Source organism: Arachis ipaensis, chromosome B9 (assembly GCF_059453495.1).
Source record: "Arachis ipaensis isolate K30076 ecotype BB chromosome B9, ASM5945349v1, whole genome shotgun sequence".
NCBI lineage: Eukaryota > Viridiplantae > Streptophyta > Magnoliopsida > Fabales > Fabaceae > Arachis > Arachis ipaensis.
Genome location: NC_142444.1, coordinates 153,301,070 through 153,321,566, shown reverse-complemented (window position 1 = coordinate 153,321,566; position 20,497 = coordinate 153,301,070). Strand labels below are relative to the sequence as shown.

Here is a 20,497-nt window from a genome sequence, read left to right as displayed (position 1 = left end):
GATGTCGGACAAGATCCTATAGTATTAACAATAAATATAAAACTATGTTATATATATGTACATCAAAATCAATTATTAGTATAAAATATATATTAAAATATAAATACATATTAAAAATAAATTAAACCACACGTATATTTATACATAAATATTTTAGTAACTAATTTTAGTGATTAATTTTAATGTACAAATAACATTTTTGATAAATATATTATATAATATTGCTAAAATATAGAAATAACAAAAAAATATTTTTAAATTAATATAACTTTTTATGTGTTAATTAAATTATTTAAAATATTGATGTTAACTTTTTGTTATTTTCGTCCCTAATACTAAAATTTTCTGGGTTTCACACTAAAATATAGGTTTATGTGCGTAATTAATCAAGTTAATATATAATAATTGAAATTATTTTAGACTTGATGGAGACGAATTTGTTTGATAGCGGAGGAAGCAACTACATAAGAGGAATATGCACATATTGAATCATATCATTCCTCAAAAATAATAATTAAAAAAAAAAAAAAAAGAAGCAAAACTGATAGAGTGGCATAGGCATCATGCATTACGAGGTTGTAGGATTGGTGGTAGCTATGTTAGTGTGGATGGGTTGTGCACTAATCAGAGAACGCAGGCACCGGAGATTGGAGGAGCTAAGGCAGCTTCCACCGGGACCAAGATGGTGGCCGGTGGTCGGCAACATCTTCCAACTAGGTTGGTCTTTGTCACCACACGAGTCTTTCGCAAAGCTGGCTCGACACCACGGTCCAATCATGACTCTCTGGTTAGGGTCCATGTGCACCGTGGTAGTCTCCTCCAGCGAGGCTGCATGTCATATGTTTAAAAACAATGATGTCATTCTCGCTGGTAGGAAAATCTACGAAGCTATGAGGGGTCCTTACGGATGTGAAGGCTCCCTCATAACCTCGCAGTACGGCCCGCACTGGCGCATGCTGAGGCGACTTAGCACAACAGAATTTTTCGCGACGAGTCGCTTAGATGCCATGCGGGCCGTGCGTGCAAAATGCATAAACCGCATGGTGCAGATCATAGAAGGTGCGGCTGGAGATGAATCCTCCGGCGGCGTTGAGGTGGGGAGATTGTTCTTCATGATGTCGTTCAACCTGATTGGGAACCTGATATTCTCGAAGGATTTGTTGGAGGGTGAGATGGAGAGAGGGGCGAGATTCTACGAGCATGCGGTGAAGGTGATGGAGTATGCAGGGAAGCCGAATGTGGCGGATTTCATGGGGGTGCTGAAGTGGGTTGATCCGCAGGGAATACGGCGGAGGACGCAGTATCACGTGGAAAAAGCATTCGAGATTGCTGGATGGTTCATTAAAGAGAGGATGGAGAGTGGGTGCGGAAGGGGAATGAGTAAAGATTTCTTGGATGTGCTTTTGGAGTTTCATGGAGATGCTGCCACTGGCCCTTACACTTTCTCTCCAAGAATCATCAACGTCGTCGTCTTTGTAAGTCCCAGCAATACCTGTTGAATTCTAGCTTGAATTCTAGCTGAACAAATATCATTAGTATTTTTAATAATAGTACTGTTCTTAGACTTTTTCCTAAAATAATACTATGTGCGTGGCTGGGGTGAGTGGTGACAGGAAATGTTTACGGCGGGGACAGACACAACAACGAGCACACTGGAGTGGGCAATGGCGGAGCTGTTGCACAACCCAAGAGCCCTGGAGAAGGTGCAGACGGAGCTGAGGACGAAGATTGGGCCCCACAGGAACATGGAAGAGAACGACATCGACCACCTTCCTTATCTGAAAGCAGTCATCAAAGAAACCCTGAGACTGCACCCACCTCTACCGTTCTTGGTCCCTCACATGGCGATGGACTCTTGCAAGCTGCAGGGCTACCACATCCCCAAGCACTCGCAAGTTCTGGTCAACGTTTGGGCCATTGGAAGGGACCCGAAGGCCTGGGACGCTCCATTGCTCTTCTGGCCTGAGAGGTTTATGCACATGGATCATGTGGATTTCAAGGGTCACCACTTTGAGTTCATACCCTTTGGCTCTGGTAGAAGAATGTGCCCTGCCATGCCACTTGCTTCTAGGGTGCTCCCACTCGCACTTGGATCTTTGTTGCATAAGTTTGACTGGGTTCTACCACGTGGCATGAATCCCCACGAGATGGACATGAGAGAGGGCTTCGGAATTACTCTCAGAAAAGCTCTTCCTTTGAAGGCCATACCACTCCCTCACTACTCTTCTACAAAACAGGGGACCTCAACATAATTTTATGGTGTGTTAAAAGAAACAATAAATCATGAAATTATCATATTCTGCAAAAGGGTTTATGTTATTCATGAAATTACATAATTAGAGAGAAAACACAAATTTAATCAAAGACACGTGTTATTAGATACTTCACTTTCCAAACTTCTGGCTGAGAAATTAAAAATGACTAAACCTAAACTGAAGAGAACTATTATTCTTTGGAACTTTGAAAGAATTTCTCATTGGATACATATATAGCATATCTTACTGTTAATGCATCATTAGAATCATCTAACCACATCAGCATACTCATCATAGTCCATAACATGGATAAGGAACTTTTAATTCCCAAAGCCTTTTCACTGAAAATCGTTGGAAGTTCTAGTGCAGCTAGCCAGCTATAGATACAGTTAGAGTTAGTACTCTGGCTCTTGTTGAAGCATGAGCATTCTATCAATGTGTATCACGATTGAAGACATGTACTTATTATTAATTTTTTTTTTTTTTTGGGAAAAAAAATCTTCAAAAAAACATGAGTTGAAGCTAAATTATAGTATAGTTCTCTCGAATGTGTTGAATTGAAACTACGTTTGCATCCCTCATACCATGACACAAACACTTGGGTTTCAATGGCTTAGTTATTTAAACTAAATTAATTTAAGACTGACTAAATCCCTTGTTTAGATGCAAGCTTATGGTCGATTTTCCCATTTGCTATTTCGCTTTCTAAGGTTTTATAAAATTTTAACTATCAATTTTGGCCATTTATAGATATTACTGATTAAAATTAAAATTATATTATAATACAAAATGTATTCCCTTTTAGTAATTACATATCAAAATTGATTTCAACTAACATCACTCGAACAATATTCAATTTATCATAAACAATGCTAAATAAGTAAATTTGCACTATTTAACACCAACTCAATTTTAATTTATAGAATTAAGATAATTCTAAACTACCTGTTTGCAAAGTCTAATCTAACACATTAGTCACGTCTCAAGTACGTGTATTACTCCTAACAAATATAAGCAACGTCCATAAGAGGCAAGAGAAATTAAGCCACCGATCTAGGAACATTTACATCATATATATACTGCAAAAGCCAGTCTGATAGGTTGCTAGCAATTACATATCTATTGCACAAAAGAAAACAGACTCATGTACACACCATAAGTTGATCTAGTCCCAAACATGCTACTGCTTATGTAAGCTTACGCTTACACGTTCTGATGGCAGCTGCTCTGGAAGATTTTTCATCATCACATTCAGGAGATTCCTCTACCACACCTTCCTCCTGCACAACCAGCCCTCGGTTCCGAGAAAATTTCCTGATAGGTGTGACAGTTAGAGGATGTGGGGAACCATCATCAGAACCCATCTGTGGTTGAGAACCAACAACAGTGCAAAACTGAGTCCTATGAGGCATTAACTCCTTGCCCTCAGGCACCATATCCTTCATTAACTGTAAATAATGTTGACAAAAACAGAATTAACAAAAGAATATTGATGTAAATGATGTAGAGCATTGAGATGACAACAGAGATGTTCCTTCATGAACCATACTGCCAATCTGTCTAGAACGTTATGGTGTTTAATTTACTGTGCCATAAAATAACAAATCTTGCCATGAACCATTTCTTTGATCCCAATTTGGTATCTCGCATCTTTAAATTCAATTAACTTTGTTGTAAGGCATTGCTAAATAAAAAGAAACTAGCAATTGTAAACAAAGAAGTGGACAAAAAATCGCATCATATATGCACATTGAATTGCAAATTTACAAGTACTGGGACAAATTCATACCTTCCAATCTTGGAAATCAAGTCTGAACATGAAATGAGTGAAAGTGGCTTCTTTAGCTCTCAGAGAATCACCTGATGGAGCATTCCTAGGCACTGGAAAAGAAAACAAGTATTTTTGGTACAATCGTACAGATGACCCAGGAATACAATAAGAGCGCACAAATTTAGTTGAATATTATGGTAACATGTCTTACAAACGTAGTGTATGCGGTTTTCATCCACAGTGATCTGAGCCCGACCATCTTTGACTAAAAATGATAGGCTAAACAAGTTTTCAACAGTCTGAGCAAATGATGTTCTGTTCAGAATTAGACATTCAAGTTGAACGCGTCTCATTTTCGCCAAGATGTCAAACATTACTTTCATGTTTTGATCAGTATCAGATCTTTCCTTTTCTTGGGGCTGGACAACCTTTTTCAAACAAACAATAACTAGAAATCAGTGCCAAAATACTTGCAAGAATATGAAACATAGTTGAGCACCACATTTGCTTTCAATTTTTATAAACATTATGGAACACAGACAAAGTAAACAATAAAGACAGCCACACCCCTTTATAGCTAAATATGTACTAAGACGAGTAAACAAAAAATCCAACTATATAACAATCAGCATAATGAAAATTCATTAACAATGGATTTCGGATGCTTATCACATAAACATTCACAACACAGCAAACAAAAAAGGAATAGAAGCAAGGAAGTAAAACTCAGCCAACCTCTTGAGGCCTAGCCCTTTCAGATGTTGGCTTTGTTCTTTGTCTCTGAACTCCGATCTTGCGTTGCTTCAACTCCCTCTCCATGGGACCAAGCCTTTTAGAAAACACAACACAAAACAAAATCAGAAAAAAAAAAGGAGAAAGAAAGATAGAAAGAAACAAGAATAAAAAATATAAGAAGCCCTGCAAAAAGAAAACTCACATGGTGCAACAACCCTGAACCTTCATAAACATGGGGGACACAGCAAGACCAAGTTTTTTCCAGTCGATCGAGTTGCACTCCGGGTCTTGGATGGATGGTTGGCCATATTCCTTGATCAAACAGCCAACAAATTCAGCAGGGGTAATATTGTCATTCACCATAGACCTCACTGACATCACCAAACTGTTAGTCAACTCCAGCAGCGCCTCTGCATCTGCAACCTGCTCTCTCGGCTTCTGGACTTTAAGCCAAAATCGAAGATACAGTGTCAACTGTCACCAACTATTAACCAAACCCTAACTAAATCATCTTCAACATTCAGGGCAGATAATGAAAGCAGCTAAATAAGCAACATAACCACAAATAAGTAGATAAGATAAGAAGAATACCTTGATCGTGGAGCTTGTGGAACTCATTCAAGATGGAATCGAACTTGTCGGAATCGGTGTTCATCAAATCGTCCTTTTTCTCTGTTAGATTTGAAACGAGAGTGTCATTGAGAGGGAGAAAGAGAAAGAGGAAGAGAAGCTACCGTTAATTTGAATAATAATAAAAAAAATACCACTAATGAGAGTTTTGAGTTTGAAAAACTCGGAGCGTATGAACCGGCGACTTGCCGGATCTTGTTTCTGAGGGGACTCGGCCTCGTCGGCGCCCTCAGCAGCGGCGACGCGTTCTCTCTTGACAGTGCGAAGCTGGTCGGCGGCGGCGTCGCGTTGCCGCTTATTGGTGACTCGTTTTCCACCCATCGTCGAACAATTGAAGAACCCTAATTTGAGACGGAATTGCTGCGCTTGCGCCTTTGAAGAAAGAGAGGGGTTTGGGTTTTGAAGCGACAAGAAAATAAATTCAAATAAGGGAAAGCGAAAATCAGTCCCCTTGGTGTTTCAAACTAATAAGAAACGGAAATAAATAATGAGGGGAAATTTTTCCCGCTTGTGTGAAATTTTATAACCCTCCTAAACAAACCCTTCCCACTTCCCACGTATTTTACCTTTTTACAATTTTACTCCAAAACTTACGCCACACGCCTCATAACTTTGGGCCTTTTCTGGAAAATATTCTTCCCTAAGACCAAGGCCCGTATCATATATTATTTTGGGTAAATTACAAAAAACCCTCTTGAATTATTTAAATACTCAAATTTTATTATAAACAAAAATATCTTTAAATAATTTAAAAATATAACAAAATGTTCAACAAAAAATATATATTTTTAAAAAATATTTTAGAGATTAAATTTTGATATGATTTTTTATAAATATAATTAAAAAAATGAGATATTATTATTTTTAAAATTCGGTAATTTTTTTAGTATATATTTTTTTGTGATTTTTTAAAAGTATTATTAATTATTAACAAAAACTTTATAGAAAAAATTTTAAAAATAATAATATTTTTTTTAATCATGCTTGTAAAAAAATGGTATCAAAATTTAATCTCTAATGTATTTTTTAAGAGAGGAGTGTTAGAGGACCAAGAATTTGTGATGTGTAGTCATCAATTAGCCATCATCAGTGTTTTTAATGATGTGAGATGGCATCTAATGATGTAAAATTATTCGTTTTTCTTTTGATGGTTAGTGTTGACAAAATTTTAATAAAAATGCTGGCCCTAAACTTTTTCTTTCTAAAAATATATATTTACTATTGGGTATTTTTGTTGTGTTTTTTAAATTATTTGAAGGTATTTTTGCTTATAGTAAAATTCGAGTATATTTTTGCCAGCGTCTAAATAATTTGGGACATTTTTTGTAGCTAACCCTATTATTTTACTACACTATTCTCTCAATCTCTCGAAAATAGTTGAATATTCATCTCTTTTTCCATAACTTTTTCGAAAGATCATAAGATTTCCAATAAAAAATACTCTTTTCAAATTTTGATATTTAATTTTGTAAGACTAATTAGTCTTCCATTAATGATTTTTCTCCAGAACATATTTATGTAATAGATTAATCACTAATATATTTTTTATTTAATTTTTATAAGTAAAAATAATTTAAAATCACTAATATTTTCGGTTTTAAATGTATTTAAAAAAAATAATTAAAAAAAACTAAACAGTCATGATAATTATCCTCAAAAAGCAAGAAGATTCTCAACAAAAAAGAATATGTCAATTTTAGTTGACTCTTAACGGATAAATCAACTGTTTAACATATGATGTAAGCTTACTTTATTAACATAAAAAAATATTAATAAATAGACTAATTAGTCTTATAAAAACAAATATAAAAAACTAAAAAAAATTTAAAGACCTCATTGTCTTTCAAAATAATTATTAATAACCGTTTAAAATTTTTTCTGCTCAGAAATATATATTAGTATATGTTACGGCCTGGCCCAAGCAGTTTATGGGCCGGCCCGACCCGAGCAGCACCCGACCCGAACGGTCGAGGGTGAGACGCTCAGATTCCGACCCGAACACGCGTCCCTGACAGCTTTGCCACAGCTGTGCAAGGGAGGTCTCGAAGAAAGTGGATCTGTCCCTCTCTGACACGGTATATATGGGGAAGGACCTACCCTTCTCCCAAGGTACGTCACATCTCATTCTCCCCCTATTTCGCCAGCACACTCACTGACTAGAGCGTCGGAGTGTTTTTGCAGATGACGTCCCCCCTTTTCACGTGAAGAGCTCGGGATCCCGCCTACTCCAACCCGGTAGCCTACGACCAGACGAGATCACCCCCTCACTCAAGATACCTACCCGAACTGTCCGGTATCCGACCAACCGAACAGTATACAACTCTCCTCACCCAAAAAAGAAAAACTACTATTAGTCTATTAGTTAAAGACCAAAGAAAGAAAACCAATATATTAGTTGTTAAGAATATTAAAACTTCAAAATGCCAAGCTCACATTATAAGGGCTCATTTCAATTGTTTCTTAAAAAATGCTGAAAACAAAATTATTCTAAGTTTCATGTAAAGTTATCATAGTTAAATTTATATTTTGATGTACTGTAAAAAATATTTTATTGTTATTTTATTTCTTAATATATGCTGATGCGCAAATTTGTTTAAGAGACACTCAAAAAAATTATTTAACTTTTATTTTTACCAAAATAATATTTCAAAATATATACTAAATGGGATAAAGGAACTTTAATAATGAATTTTTTTTCTTTTATTTCTACAATATTCTCTAACTCGACAAATTAAGAACTAATCCGCCACGGTACTGAACTTCATTTAAAGATTTATCGTTGGTCAATATGTTGTTGCATGCACGAGACAGAATTCGCACCCCCAATACTTGTTTAAGTAGATTAGTAAATTAACTACTAAATCAACTTAAATTGGTTTTTAATAATGAAGTTATCAATAGATATATAAATATAAATGCATTAATTCTTTGAATTAGAAGCATACTTTTCTTTGATAAAAGGTTTAATTATTTTCGTGTGAAGTTGATAGCTAAAAAATATTAAATGATTTATAGATTTGTCTAAATTATCATTTAACTCATATGAAATCAAATGTATTTGAGTTTTCACCTTAATAAATTAAGGTGTTTGCTACAGTACGATGATAAATTTATATGTATCGATATGTTTAAAATATGACAAATAATAACAATCCATGTGGAATTTATTTTCCACATCAACATTTAATTTTTATTTTTTTAAATATATATTATATCACCACTTTTACTAATACACCCCTTTAACTAAATAAAAATAAAAAAATATTTTTATTTAATTTTATAAAAAGTCTTAAACATCTTTCTTTTATTTGATTAGACAAAAATATCCTTTTAAATTAACAAAATTTTAAAATTCAATTAATCCTAATTTTATAATTTCAAATAATTTAAACAATAAAACAAAAATATATTAAAAAAATAAAAAATCAAAATTTCTTCATATTCTCCAATTTCTCTAATCATTGGTGCCCCTCTCTAAACAAAACATATCAAAGAAACAAAAAATCAATCGTTCTTCATCTTCTCCAATTACCCCTTTAAAACAAAGCAGTGAAATTTTCAAACCAAAATCCTAGGTTCTTCGCCGCTGCCAGTGTTGCAGATTCTCAACTTATAGGTCTTTCTAGCCTTCATTGTGTACATGGGTTTGTCGGATCCGTCGCCCTTGGCGGTTTGGCCGTTGATGACAATGCCATCGGGCCTTCCGATGGAGCGGCCGCCGTCAAGGAAGCCTTGGAGAGTCTTGTGGCTCTTGGTGTATCAGTCACCGATGATGAACCAATACTCATCCTCAAGATCTGGTATGGAACTGGGATCAACAACCTGCTGAATACTCTCAGGCCACCGACTCCACCAGCAACTCTCTGAAGGCCAATGGTGGGGAAGTAGAAGTAGGAACCGATCTGGTCCTTCACCTGGAACTTGGTTTGGTTTGAGACTTTCACTGCTTTGTTTCAGAGGGGTAATTGGAGAAGATGAAGAACGATCGATTTTTTGATTCCTTGATATGTTTTGCTTAGAGGGGGCACGAATGATTAGAGAAATTGGAAAATATGAAGAAATTTTGATTTTTTATTTTTTAATATGTTTTTGTTTTATTGTTTAAATTATTTGGAACTATAAAATTAGAATTAATTGAATTCTAAAATTTCGTTAATTTAAAAGGATATTTTTGTCTAATCAAATAAAAGAAGGATGTTTAAGATTTTTTATAAAATTAAATAAAAAATATTTTTTATTTTTATTTAATTAAATGGGTGTATTAGTAAAAGTGGTGATATAATATATATTTAAAAAAACAAAAATTAAATGTTGATGTAGAAAATAAATTGCACGTGACTTGTTATTATTTGTCTATATTTTAAACGTATCGATACGTATGAATTTATCATCGTACCTAGGGCGGGGTGGCAGGAGTACCCGAACTCGCGGGTATCCGACCCGCCCAACCCGATCGGAGCGGGTTTAAACCCGACCCGGAGCGGGGCGAGTTTATGTCGGGGCGGGTAGTTGAGCGGGCCGGGCCGGGTTCGGGGTCAGGATAAACCCGCCCCTATCCGCCCCGGAGTGCATATATATATTTAGGGATTAGGTTTTTCTCTCTGTGCCTCCATCAGCTTCAGACACCATCTGGCCATAGTCCTCTTCTCCATTGCTCAGTCCCTCACCCCCTTGCCGTCGCTGCTCAGCCTTTCATTCCCTCGCCGTCGTTGCCCACTACTCGCTGTCGTTGCCCACTCCTTGCTGTCACCGCAGCTCCTCGTCGTCACCACTCAGCCCGCAGCTACTCGCCGTCGCCGCTCAGCGCACAGTTCCTCGCCATCGCCGCTTAGCCCGCAGCTCCAGCCTGCCGTCGCTGCTCAGTTTTTAGCTCCGTAAGACCGTAAGTTCCTCTCGCTCTTGTTCTCTCGTGCGCATTTTCTCTCTCTCCCTTTCTCTCCCTCTCCATCATATTGTGAGATCTAAGTTCTTTTTTGTTCTTCCACAGATTCATCTCTTGGTTGCCGTCGCTGTGAGCTTGGCCATCGCCATTACATGTGAGCCTGTCACCAGAGCCCCTTCTCTTTGTCTCTCTGAGTCTGTGACTGTAAGTTTTACAATTTTTTATTCAATTTTGTAAATGTATATGCTGAAGTGGGTATATATGTGTTTGATTGATAATTTTGTTGTAAATTTGTTGATTGAGAATTACTTTATTGATTGCAATTTGTTTGTGTCTCTACAGTAATTTTTCATTTTTCATTTTGATTGAGCATTTGAGACTTTGTGATTGTAATTTTGTTTTTATGTGTCTAATTGCAGTTTTTTAATTTTTTATTTTGAATGAGAATAAGAGACATTGTAATTACAATTTTGTTTATATGTGTTTGATTGCAGTTCTTTATTTTTCATTTTAAATTGTTATCGGCTCTAGTATTTTTCATGATATTGGCGTATTGCAACTAGTTATATATGTTAGATTGAGAATGAGGCTATCATATTCATGCTTTAGATCAACAGAACAATAAAAATTTAGTACTTCTGTAGTTTATACTAGTATTTACAATCTAATACTTACCTATGCTATAATGCTTCTTTGTAAAGTTTTCAAAGTGCTTCCAACTTTTACATTAGTAAAGATTCAAGAATTGAAGAATCTTGAAGAGGAAGCTAAGAGGAACCAATCCTTGAAATCTCTCTTGCTATCTCCTTCTGGTGACTTTGTGATTTCTTATTATGGAAATAAAGCAAGCTACTAATTAATTAACTTGTAAACTAAAACATATCTAGCAGTTTCCAAATGTGATTGTGTGTATATTTATTCATTCATTCAGATAGCTGTTTTTGAATTCAAGAGCAAGATGGTTGGGCTTTATTTCTCATTGAGTTCATATGAAAGATGCACTGACTTTACTTTCGGTCTGATAGAGTTTATGACAAGTTAAGGTCAGATGAGGAGAGCTTTAAGATTGTGATGATACCTCTTGATGAGTAAGAAGAATTCTTTAAGAAAGGATTGAAAAGTATGCCTTGATTGTCATTGTCTTTTGAGGACAAGAACGGTGAAAAATGATCAAAAATAAAGATCGAATACTCTTTTATATTAATGTTGTAATTTTTTTTATAATGGTGTTAAATTTATAGTAATCAAACATTAGCTTTTTTTAATTTTAAGTTATTGACATTATATAAATCTTATGTTTGTATTTTAATTTATGCATGAATTTTAAGTTTTTGTCTTAATTTATATATGAATATGTAACAATTAAAATGTTATATAATTTTTACAAGGGCGGGTAGGGGCGGGGCGGGTACCCGCGGGTAATGATGGGGCGGGTAGTATATGAGTAACAGGACGGCGGGACGGGGTCGGGTAGGGCAAAAACCCGCCCCTACCCGCCCCACTGCCACCCCTAGCTTTATGTAAATTTTAGAAACGCTTCCTAATTTTTTATAGACCTTACAATTTAAGAATATTATAATATCTCACATTTTCATATTTTGAGCTGCATGGTTAATAAAAAAATATTTATTTTAAGAGTAAAATTATAAAAAAATAAATGTATTTATAATGAAAATAATGTGATTAAGTGTAATTTAGTTAGATGTGATTAAAAAATAATTGAATATTTTGCCCAATAAAAAATTGATATTATTGACAATCAATGTTATGACAATCACAATCAATACATCATTATTATTGTTTACACAAGCAGCATCCATTGGACAAATAAGGTTTTTGTTTATGTGAGACACAACACAAAAATTATTATTTATTTGTGATGAGAAGTAAATTGGTGTGCTATATGTGATGAGAAGTAAATTGGTGTGCTATAATATTTATAGTAACAACATTATATTGGTAGTGTTAGAATTTAGAATTTGGAAAAATAAGAATAATAAAAATTAGTTGGTGGGAAGATGATAGTTGCATAGCAAATTTAGTTTGTGTCATTTTTTATTTTGTTTCAGTGGTTTATTAAATTATTAACAGAGCGGTGGTGGTTTTTGTGTGAACTCTGACGTGAATTCATAAAAAACCAAAGATTTTTTTGGCTCATTCAATTAATTCGTTTGATTCAAAATGAACTATGTTAAATGTTTCGGTGACTTCTATGTTCTACAGAACCTATTTTATTATTATCTTTGTTGAGTCAGTTCTAGAGACGTATTATTGTGTGCTTCTATTTGGTAATTCTTTTATGTAAATTTTAGAAACGTTTTCTAATTTTCTATAGACTTTACAATTTAAGAATATTATAATATTTCACGTTTTCATATTTTGAGCTGCATGGTTAATAAAAAAATTATTTATTTATTTATAAAAAATTACATTATTTTAAGAGTAAAATTATAAAAAAATAAATTTATTTATAATGAAAATAATGTGATTAAGTGTAATTTAGTTAGATGTGATTAAAAAATAATTGAATATTATGTCTAATAAAAAATTGATATTATTGACAATTAATGTTATGACAATCACAATCAATGCATCATTATTATTGTTTACACAAGCAGCAGCCATTGGACAAATTAGGTTTTTGTTTATGTGAGACATAACACAATAATTCGTATTTATTTGTAATGAGAAGTAAATTGGTGTGCTACAATATTTATAGTGACAACATTGGTAATGTATTAGAATTTAGAATTTGAAAAACTAAGAATAATAAAAATTAGTTGGTGATAAGATGAGGTGAGAAGATGACAGTTGGATAACAAATTTAGTTTGTGTCATTTTTATTTTGTTTCTGTGGTTTATTAAATTATTAACAGAGTGGTGGTGGTCTTTGTGTGAACTCTGACGTGAATTCATAAAAAATCAAAGATTTTTTTGGTTCATTCAATCAATTCTTTTGATTCAAAATGGACTATGTTAAATGTTTTGGTGACTTCTATGTTCCACAGAACCTATTTCATTATTATCTTTGTTGAGTCAGCTCTAAAGACGTATTATTATGTACTTCTATTTGGTAATTCTTTTATGTAAATTTTAGAAACGCTTTCTAATTTTCTATAGACTTTACAATTTAAGAATATTATAATATCTCATGTTTTCATATTTTGAGCTGCATGGTTAATAAAAAAATTATTTATTTATTTATAAAAAATTACAGAGTAAAATTATAAAAAAAATAAATTTATTTATAATGAAAATAATGTGATTACGTGTAATTTAATTAGATGTGATTAAAAAATAATTGAATATTATGCCTAATAAAAAATTGATATTATTGACAATCAATGTTATGACAATCACAATCAATGCATCATTATTATTGTTTACAGAAGCAGCAGCCATTGGACAAATAAGGTTTTTGTTTATGTGAGACCCAACACAATAATTTGTATTTATTTATTCAATCCGCTACGTTACCAACAATATTTCTGCCAATTTCTGCCAACTTTTATTTATAACTGTATTTAATGGAAGTATCTTTGTGGATGTGTCTAATAAAAATGTCTTTTTTATTACTGTGTTTAATAAAAGTGTCTTTATAGATATATTTTTTGAATGTGTCTCTTTATATATGTGTTTAAAATATAATAATTAATTATTGTTGGTAATAAGTTGGCAGATAATATGTTGATACCCTATACTTTTTCTTATTTGTCATGAGAAGTAAATGGGTGTGCTACAATATTTATAGTGACAACATTGCTAATGTGTTAGAATTTAGAATTTGGAAAAATAAGAATAATAAAAATTAGTTGGTGATAAGATGAGGTGGGAAGATGACAGTTGGATAGCAAATTTAGTTTGTATCATTTTTTATTTTGTTTAAGTGGTTTATTAAATTATTAACAGAGCGGTGGTGGTCTTTGTGTGAACTCTGACGTGAATTCATAAAAAACCAAAGATTTTTTTTGCTCATTCAATCAATTCTTTTGATTCAAAATGGACTATGTTAAATATTTCGGTGACTTCTATTACCTATTTTATTATTATCTTTGTTGAGTCAGTTCTAGAGACGTATTATTGTGTGCTTCTATTTGGTAATTCTTTTATGTAAATTTTAGAAATACTTTCTAATTTTCTATAGACTTTACAATTTAAGAATATTATAATATCTCACGTCTTCATATTTTGAGCTGCATGGTTAATAAAAAAATTATTTATTTATTTATAAAAAATTACATTATTTTAAGAGTAAAATTATAAAAAAATAAATTTATTTATAATGAAAATAATATGATTAAGTGTAATTTAGTTAGATGTGATTAAAAAATAATTGAATATTATGCCCAATAAAAAATTGATATTATTGACAATCAATGTTATGACAATCACAATCAATGCATCATTATTATTGTTTACATAAGCAGCAACCATTGGACAAATCAGGTTTTTGTTTATACGAGACACAACACAATAATTCGTATTTATTTGTGATGAGAAGTAAATTGGTGACTCCTACCGTAGCAAACACCATAAATTAAATAACCTCCAAACAATCACTAAAAGTAAAAGCAGATTTATCTTTCTAAAAACGATAAAAATAATTTAGTTTACATGGGTAAGAACTATAGCATCTCCAACTAACCGGCTGCTTTCTTTTGGTTTTGGATTGCTTTCCTAAAGAGTAAGAATGGATTCAAGAAGCAATTCTCATTGGAGATGCACATCCTCCTCAGCATTATTGTATATATACATGATAGGTAATTAGTATATATTTTTTTAACATTTTAATTAACACTAATTATTTCAGTTGATAGATACGCCAAATAGCTTCACACCTTTGTGTGGTGGATTCAACTCCATTCCATCAACATTATTATTATTATTATTGCTCCCTACTACTTTATGTTCTTCTTCTTCTTCTCTGTCTTCATCTTCTTCTTCCATATCTTCTACAACTACTTCACTGCAAGCTAACCTAGTAGTACTCTTCCCAATTACCTCTCGTTTTGTGGTCTCAACATTTTCCGTATTATTATAAATCACATCGATCAACCCAAACAGACGGTGCTGATGAACTTCATTATTCACAGGCTCGCACATGTAAAATGCAATGACGTCTTTAGCCTTGAGTTTCTTGTCCTTCACGAAACGGTTCCACCCTCTCGTGAACACATAACTCTGGCTACTCTTCCAATAGCAGTACCTGAATTTCCACGATCTCATCAACTTATCGTAAAACATAACCTCCACATCAACGCCGCTGCCGCCGCCGCCGCCGAATTCCCCTGCTTCCATTGCATTATTATTATTATTGTTATTTCCATCAACAAAGGGCAAATACGTAACTGCATGTTTCTTTGGAATAACAAGCCTGTTCAGTTTCCCAACGTCGCTGGGCGTTAATTCTTTCTGAAACAGTTGCGTGCAAGAAAACTGTTCTCCTCCTCGAATCTTGATGCGCGTATTATGGGAATAAATTGTTCCTGTGGCTTCTTCTTTATGGGTTTGATTTTGAAGAAATGATGTAAATTTGGAGGGATATGTACCGTCTCTGATCATGGTAAGAACAGTTTCCGTGCTGTAATAGCTCTGGAAATAAGGCTCCTGAACGGTTTGATCGTTCCACGGGAAGTTTCTGTGGCTTTCGCCGCTTCTTAGCTTGATGGTGGCGCTGTCGTAAGCCATGGCGGCTTCTCTTTCCGTCTTGAATGTTCCCAGCCATATTCTCTGGTGGTTTGCGTATATTTGTGCTCCCCAATGCCCGTTTTGCTGAGGAACAACGCCTTTGAACTTCTGAAACCCTGCGTTCTCTTCGTACCTCAAACGTTTCCCCATTATTTCTTTATTATTATTAGAAGGTGATGAACACGTTTCAGAGTTATTATTTGGCATCATCATTCTATGTTGTTCTTGATGAATTATGATCATCACTCTTGATGATAACTAGGATAATATATTATTTTTCTTCTTATTGTTGTGTCTACTGTCTTGATGAATTTCGAGTTATTGAACTGAAATTCAGTATGACAACAATGGACAAGAGGATGGGACAACTAATAATGTGATATGATAAATAGAAAAAGTTAACAGAAAAAGGATGTGATGATTGATTTGTTGATGAGGTTTATGCCTATTTCTGATGTTTATTTGTTGTGCCTAATTTTGGGTAACTAATCACATAACAACTTAGAGTTCAAGGATGAACCTAATTATTGAACTACTTCAAGTTAAACTTCAAATAATGTGTTTTTAAGTTAACTTGGGTGGAACAAATCTATGTAGTCTTTAATTTTCTTAGTTTAGAATAACGGAAATGTATTCATTATCCCAAAGCTAATTATATTTGTTTTTCAGTAGCTTAGTTTCTTTTCTATTATCATAATGTGATTGGAAAAGTAAAATTTACCGTCTTTTTGGTTGAATATTCCACTCCATCACAAAAAAAAAAAATTGTGCGGTTTAATATATAATCCTTAACAAAATTAAAACAGTACTATAATTACCTGAATATATGGCTGAATGAAACATGTGTTACATTTAATTAGTTAAATTAAACATCCCCATTCCCTTTCTTTATGTTGATTGTTCTATTATATCAACAGTAATACGATTGTGTTACTTACCAGAATCCATGTATATATGTTTCTACGTACATGTTTTGCATTATCCCGATTATACTATAGATAGGGACGGATCCAGAAATACTATTATGTAAGGCTAATAACATATATAATATTAAATAATTATAAAAAATTATATAATATAAGATGTATTACAAAAATATATCGATAGAGAATATTTTAAAGTACAAAAAATATGTATATTTTTTATTAATGAAGTAGTCGATTTTTCGTATCATAAAATTCATCAATAATAGAATTTTTGTCAAAATTTTCAGCAATTTTCTTTTCAATATAATTAAAAGACAATTAGTAAGAAATTCATCTTTCATTTTGTTTTTGAGTTATTCTTCACAATATTTATAGTTGAAAAGGATCTCTTAATTGTAGCCGTTGAAACAGAAAGAATTAATACCAAATGAATCAAGAAGGACGGTCACAAAAAAAAATTCATTTTATGAGATTTAAAAAATTTTATTTAATTAAAAAATATTAGTAATAATATCTTTTTCAGATTTTTTTAAATATTGTTATTACTTTTTAGTATTAGAAATCATTAATATTTAGATCGACTGAACTTTTTATTTATACTGAACTAAATACTAATAAATTTTTTAAAAAATTAAATCATACTTAATAATTTAAATTACTATTAATCTTTTTTTTTTAAAAAATTGGGAGAAGGGCCGAAGCTTTCACTCGCCCTCCTTATCTCCGTCCTTGAGTCTTATATACACAAAAAATGATACAGCTTAACAAAATGTGAGTTTTTTATTTTTAATATTGGGCTTAGGTTGGTATTATCCAGTTAAATGCCCAAAAATATGTGTTTACCGCCGTTGTGGGGATCACTGACTGCTACAGGAAAACGTTACCGCCGTTTTCTCAGCCACGTCAGTTTTATTTTGTGTGCATGGTTTACACGTGGATGAAAAATTTTCCTTCATTCCAGCGTGAAGATTTTTAACTTTAGTAACCCCTTCTCTTTCCCATTTTTTCGTCCTCTCTTCTCAGTTCCACTCAAAACGGCTCGCTTCCATCCTTATCAATCTTACCCCACCAAAAATAAAAAAAAACCCACAAAGCAAAACGGCAGCACCCATAATGAGGACCAGTCACCACAACTAAACCAAAACCATTCAGGTAAATGATTTAGTGATTTTTTTTTTTAAACTGAAAGTATGAACAATTTTTTTTTAAAATAGACTAAAATTTTGTATTTTTTTTAGGTTATTGTTTATACCCTGACCCAATGATAAGGCTCAGGTCCAAACGAAAGGCCCAATCCAAAGGATTAAGCCTCGCTCTACACCGACCTTCACCCCACGAAGTCGGTTCCTACCACGACTTGCTCTAAAGAAGTCGGGACGAAGATTAGCTGGCAGATAAACATCCATTCAAATGAGTAACTGCCCCTAAAATCTCTCTACCCACTTCCTGGAGCCATATCTCAACCTCCCTAAGATAAAGGGACGGTTATTCCCCATGAATAACGGAACTACACCAACGGTGGTTATGGGTTCACCACTATAAATACACTGACACTTCTCAGGTATCTCAGAAGCCCAATACTCTCTAGACCTGTTTTGCTCCCTTTGCTGACTTTGGCATCGGAGTGTCTTTGCAGGTACCACCCCCCATTCTCTCATACCGAAGTCGGATGAGGGTCTTGGATCATCAATCCGCTTGGATACTCCCTCATTCCAACGATTGGGCCAGCCAAACTAATCCAACCCAATAATCTCCGGTTACCCATCGTAACATTGGCGCCGTTGCCGGAGACCCGAGAGATCAGGCAGTAATGGCGGATATATCCCCTGAAGATGGTCATGTGGCATCGGATTCCGAGCAAGAGAATCTGGATACCGGAAACCACGACGCAGACCTGACCCTCCACCAGGAAACCAACGACCAACACAGGGAAGGAACCTCCGGATTTAAAAATCCGAAGACAAATTCCTCGGAGGGGCGTGAGTCAGAAAAGGATGGACCACCCCACGCAACTGAACTAATGGGGCTAGTCCATATCCACCAAAGTCACTTGGAACAGCTGGAACAGGAACGGGAGCGACAAAGGGAGATAGAAAAGCACCTAAGAGAGAAGATGGATCGACGAAAAGAGTTAGAGAAAAAATTCTTAAAGTTAGAATCCTCCCTCAGAGGTCGGAACTCCCGTGAAGATCAAGAAGAGTCGCCCCCGGGAGGGGAGGACCCTTTTAGTGAGGACATAATGAGGGCAAAAGTTCCAAAAAACTTTAAAAGCCCCGATATGGACCTCTATGACGGAACCACCGATCCAAAGCATCATCTAAGCAACTTTAAAAGTCGGATGTATCTGGTTGATGCTTCTGATGCAACGTGCTGCAAAGCTTTCCCGACTACCTTATCAAAAGCAGCGATGAAGTGGTTCGATAGTCTCCCTCCAAGGTCGGTCACCAGCTTTGAGGACCTCTCGAGGAAGTTTCTGATGAGGTTCTCCATTCAGAAAGATAAAGTAAAGCATGTACCGAGCCTCCTGGGAATGAAGTAGGAGGTCGAAGAACCTCTACGAGATTATATGGAAAGGTTCAACAAAGCATGCTTAGAGATTCAAGACCTGCCCACCAAGGCAGTCATTATGGGGCTGGTAAATGGACTTAGAGAAGGTTTCTTCTCACAGTCCATATCAAAAAGGCACCCCACCTCCCTGAGTGATGTACAAGAAAGAGCTAAAAAGTACATCAACATGGAGGAAAATGCCAGGCTGAGAGAGTCGAGCTGGCGACCTGGGCACCTTCCCTCAATAAAAGAGAGAGAAAGGGAGCCCAAGAAGAAAGAAGACCTCGGTCCTGACAGACCCAGGAAATATCACTCTTATACTCCTCTAAAGGTTTCTATAGTGGACGTATACAGAGAAATTTGCAATACTGAAAGGCTGCCACCTCCCAGGCCCATTAAAAATAAAAAGGGAGGGAGTCGCAGTGACTACTGTGAGTACCATAAAATATATGGTCACTCAACAAATGACTGTTACGACCTTAAAAATGTGATAGAAAAGCTGGCCAGAGAAGGCCGACTTGACATATATCTCATAGAAAGGTCGGACAATCATGGAAAAAGAAAGCGAGACGATGCGGATAGAAGAGACCCACTACTGCAGACTCCGGAGAGACATATACATATGATCTCAGGCGGATTCGCAGGAGGGGGACTCACCAAGTCCGCTCGCAAAAGACACCTCAAGCGAGTCTACCAGGTCAGAAATGAATCGTCCGACCTCCCTACCATCTCATTTACAAAGGAAGATGGGCAAGGAATAATCCCTGGACACGACGATCCAGTGGTAATAACTATGATCCTAGCTAATGTCCATCTCCACAGAACCCTAGTGGATCAAGGAAGCTCGGCGGATATCCTTTTCAAGCCCGCGTTTGAAAAATTAGGGCCGGATGAAAAGGAGTTGAGAGCCTACCCCGACACCTTGTATGGGCTAGGCGACACGCCAATAAAACCACTGGGATTTCTACCCCTCCACACTACCTTTGGAAAGAGGGAAAAGTCCAAAACTCTGAGCATAGACTTTATAGTCATCGACGTGGGGTCAGCATACAATGCCCTAATC

At 34.9% G+C, this 20,497-nt stretch overlaps 3 protein-coding genes and 1 long non-coding RNA gene across 4 annotated transcripts; 2 read left to right on the top strand and 2 right to left on the bottom strand.

Annotated features, from left to right (window-relative positions):
- Positions 1-521: 521 nt before the first annotated feature.
- CYP76G1 (cytochrome P450, family 76, subfamily G, polypeptide 1) lies at positions 522-2,377 on the top strand. The gene is made up of 2 exons (XM_016320564.3): positions 522-1,475; positions 1,614-2,377. The coding sequence occupies exons 1-2, from the start codon at positions 564-566 to the stop codon at positions 2,250-2,252; spliced, it is 1,551 nt and encodes a 516-aa protein (XP_016176050.1). The 5' UTR covers positions 522-563; the 3' UTR covers positions 2,253-2,377.
- Positions 2,378-3,149: 772 nt separating this feature from the next.
- Positions 3,150-5,939, bottom strand: LOC107618476 (non-structural maintenance of chromosomes element 4 homolog A). Its single transcript, XM_016320565.3, has 7 exons — positions 5,526-5,939; positions 5,353-5,433; positions 4,964-5,204; positions 4,762-4,855; positions 4,238-4,454; positions 4,045-4,136; positions 3,150-3,703 (listed from the first exon to the last, which is right to left on the bottom strand). Exons 1-7 carry the CDS (start codon positions 5,710-5,712, stop codon positions 3,443-3,445), a joined length of 1,173 nt encoding a protein of 390 aa, XP_016176051.1. The 5' UTR covers positions 5,713-5,939; the 3' UTR covers positions 3,150-3,442.
- Positions 5,940-10,028: 4,089 nt separating this feature from the next.
- On the top strand, positions 10,029-11,332 carry LOC110267298 (uncharacterized). Its single transcript, XR_002354747.2, has 3 exons — positions 10,029-10,273; positions 10,379-10,477; positions 11,205-11,332. It is a non-coding gene; the product is annotated as an uncharacterized LOC110267298 (long non-coding RNA).
- Positions 11,333-15,079: 3,747 nt separating this feature from the next.
- On the bottom strand, positions 15,080-16,111 carry LOC107616268 (AP2/ERF and B3 domain-containing transcription factor At1g50680-like). The gene has a single exon (XM_016318246.3). The coding sequence runs from the start codon at positions 16,109-16,111 to the stop codon at positions 15,080-15,082; it is 1,032 nt and encodes a 343-aa protein (XP_016173732.3).
- Positions 16,112-20,497: the final 4,386 nt, after the last annotated feature.

Excerpts from the sequence above, each read along its gene's own strand:
- CYP76G1 (XM_016320564.3), top strand. The coding sequence starts at position 564 with ATGCATTACGAGGTTGTAGGATTGGTGGTAGCTATGTTAGTGTGGATG. Across the intron at positions 1,476-1,613 it reads TCATCAACGTCGTCGTCTTT|GAAATGTTTACGGCGGGGAC; the intron begins GTAAGTCCCAGC and ends GAGTGGTGACAG.
- LOC107618476 (XM_016320565.3), bottom strand. The coding sequence starts at position 5,712 with ATGGGTGGAAAACGAGTCACCAATAAGCGGCAACGCGACGCCGCCGCC. Across the intron at positions 5,434-5,525 it reads ACTCAAAACTCTCATTAGTG|AGAAAAAGGACGATTTGATG; the intron begins GTATTTTTTTTA and ends CAAATCTAACAG. Across the intron at positions 3,704-4,044 it reads TTGATTTCCAAGATTGGAAG|TTAATGAAGGATATGGTGCC; the intron begins GTATGAATTTGT and ends CATTATTTACAG.
- LOC107616268 (XM_016318246.3), bottom strand. The coding sequence starts at position 16,111 with ATGGGGAAACGTTTGAGGTACGAAGAGAACGCAGGGTTTCAGAAGTTC.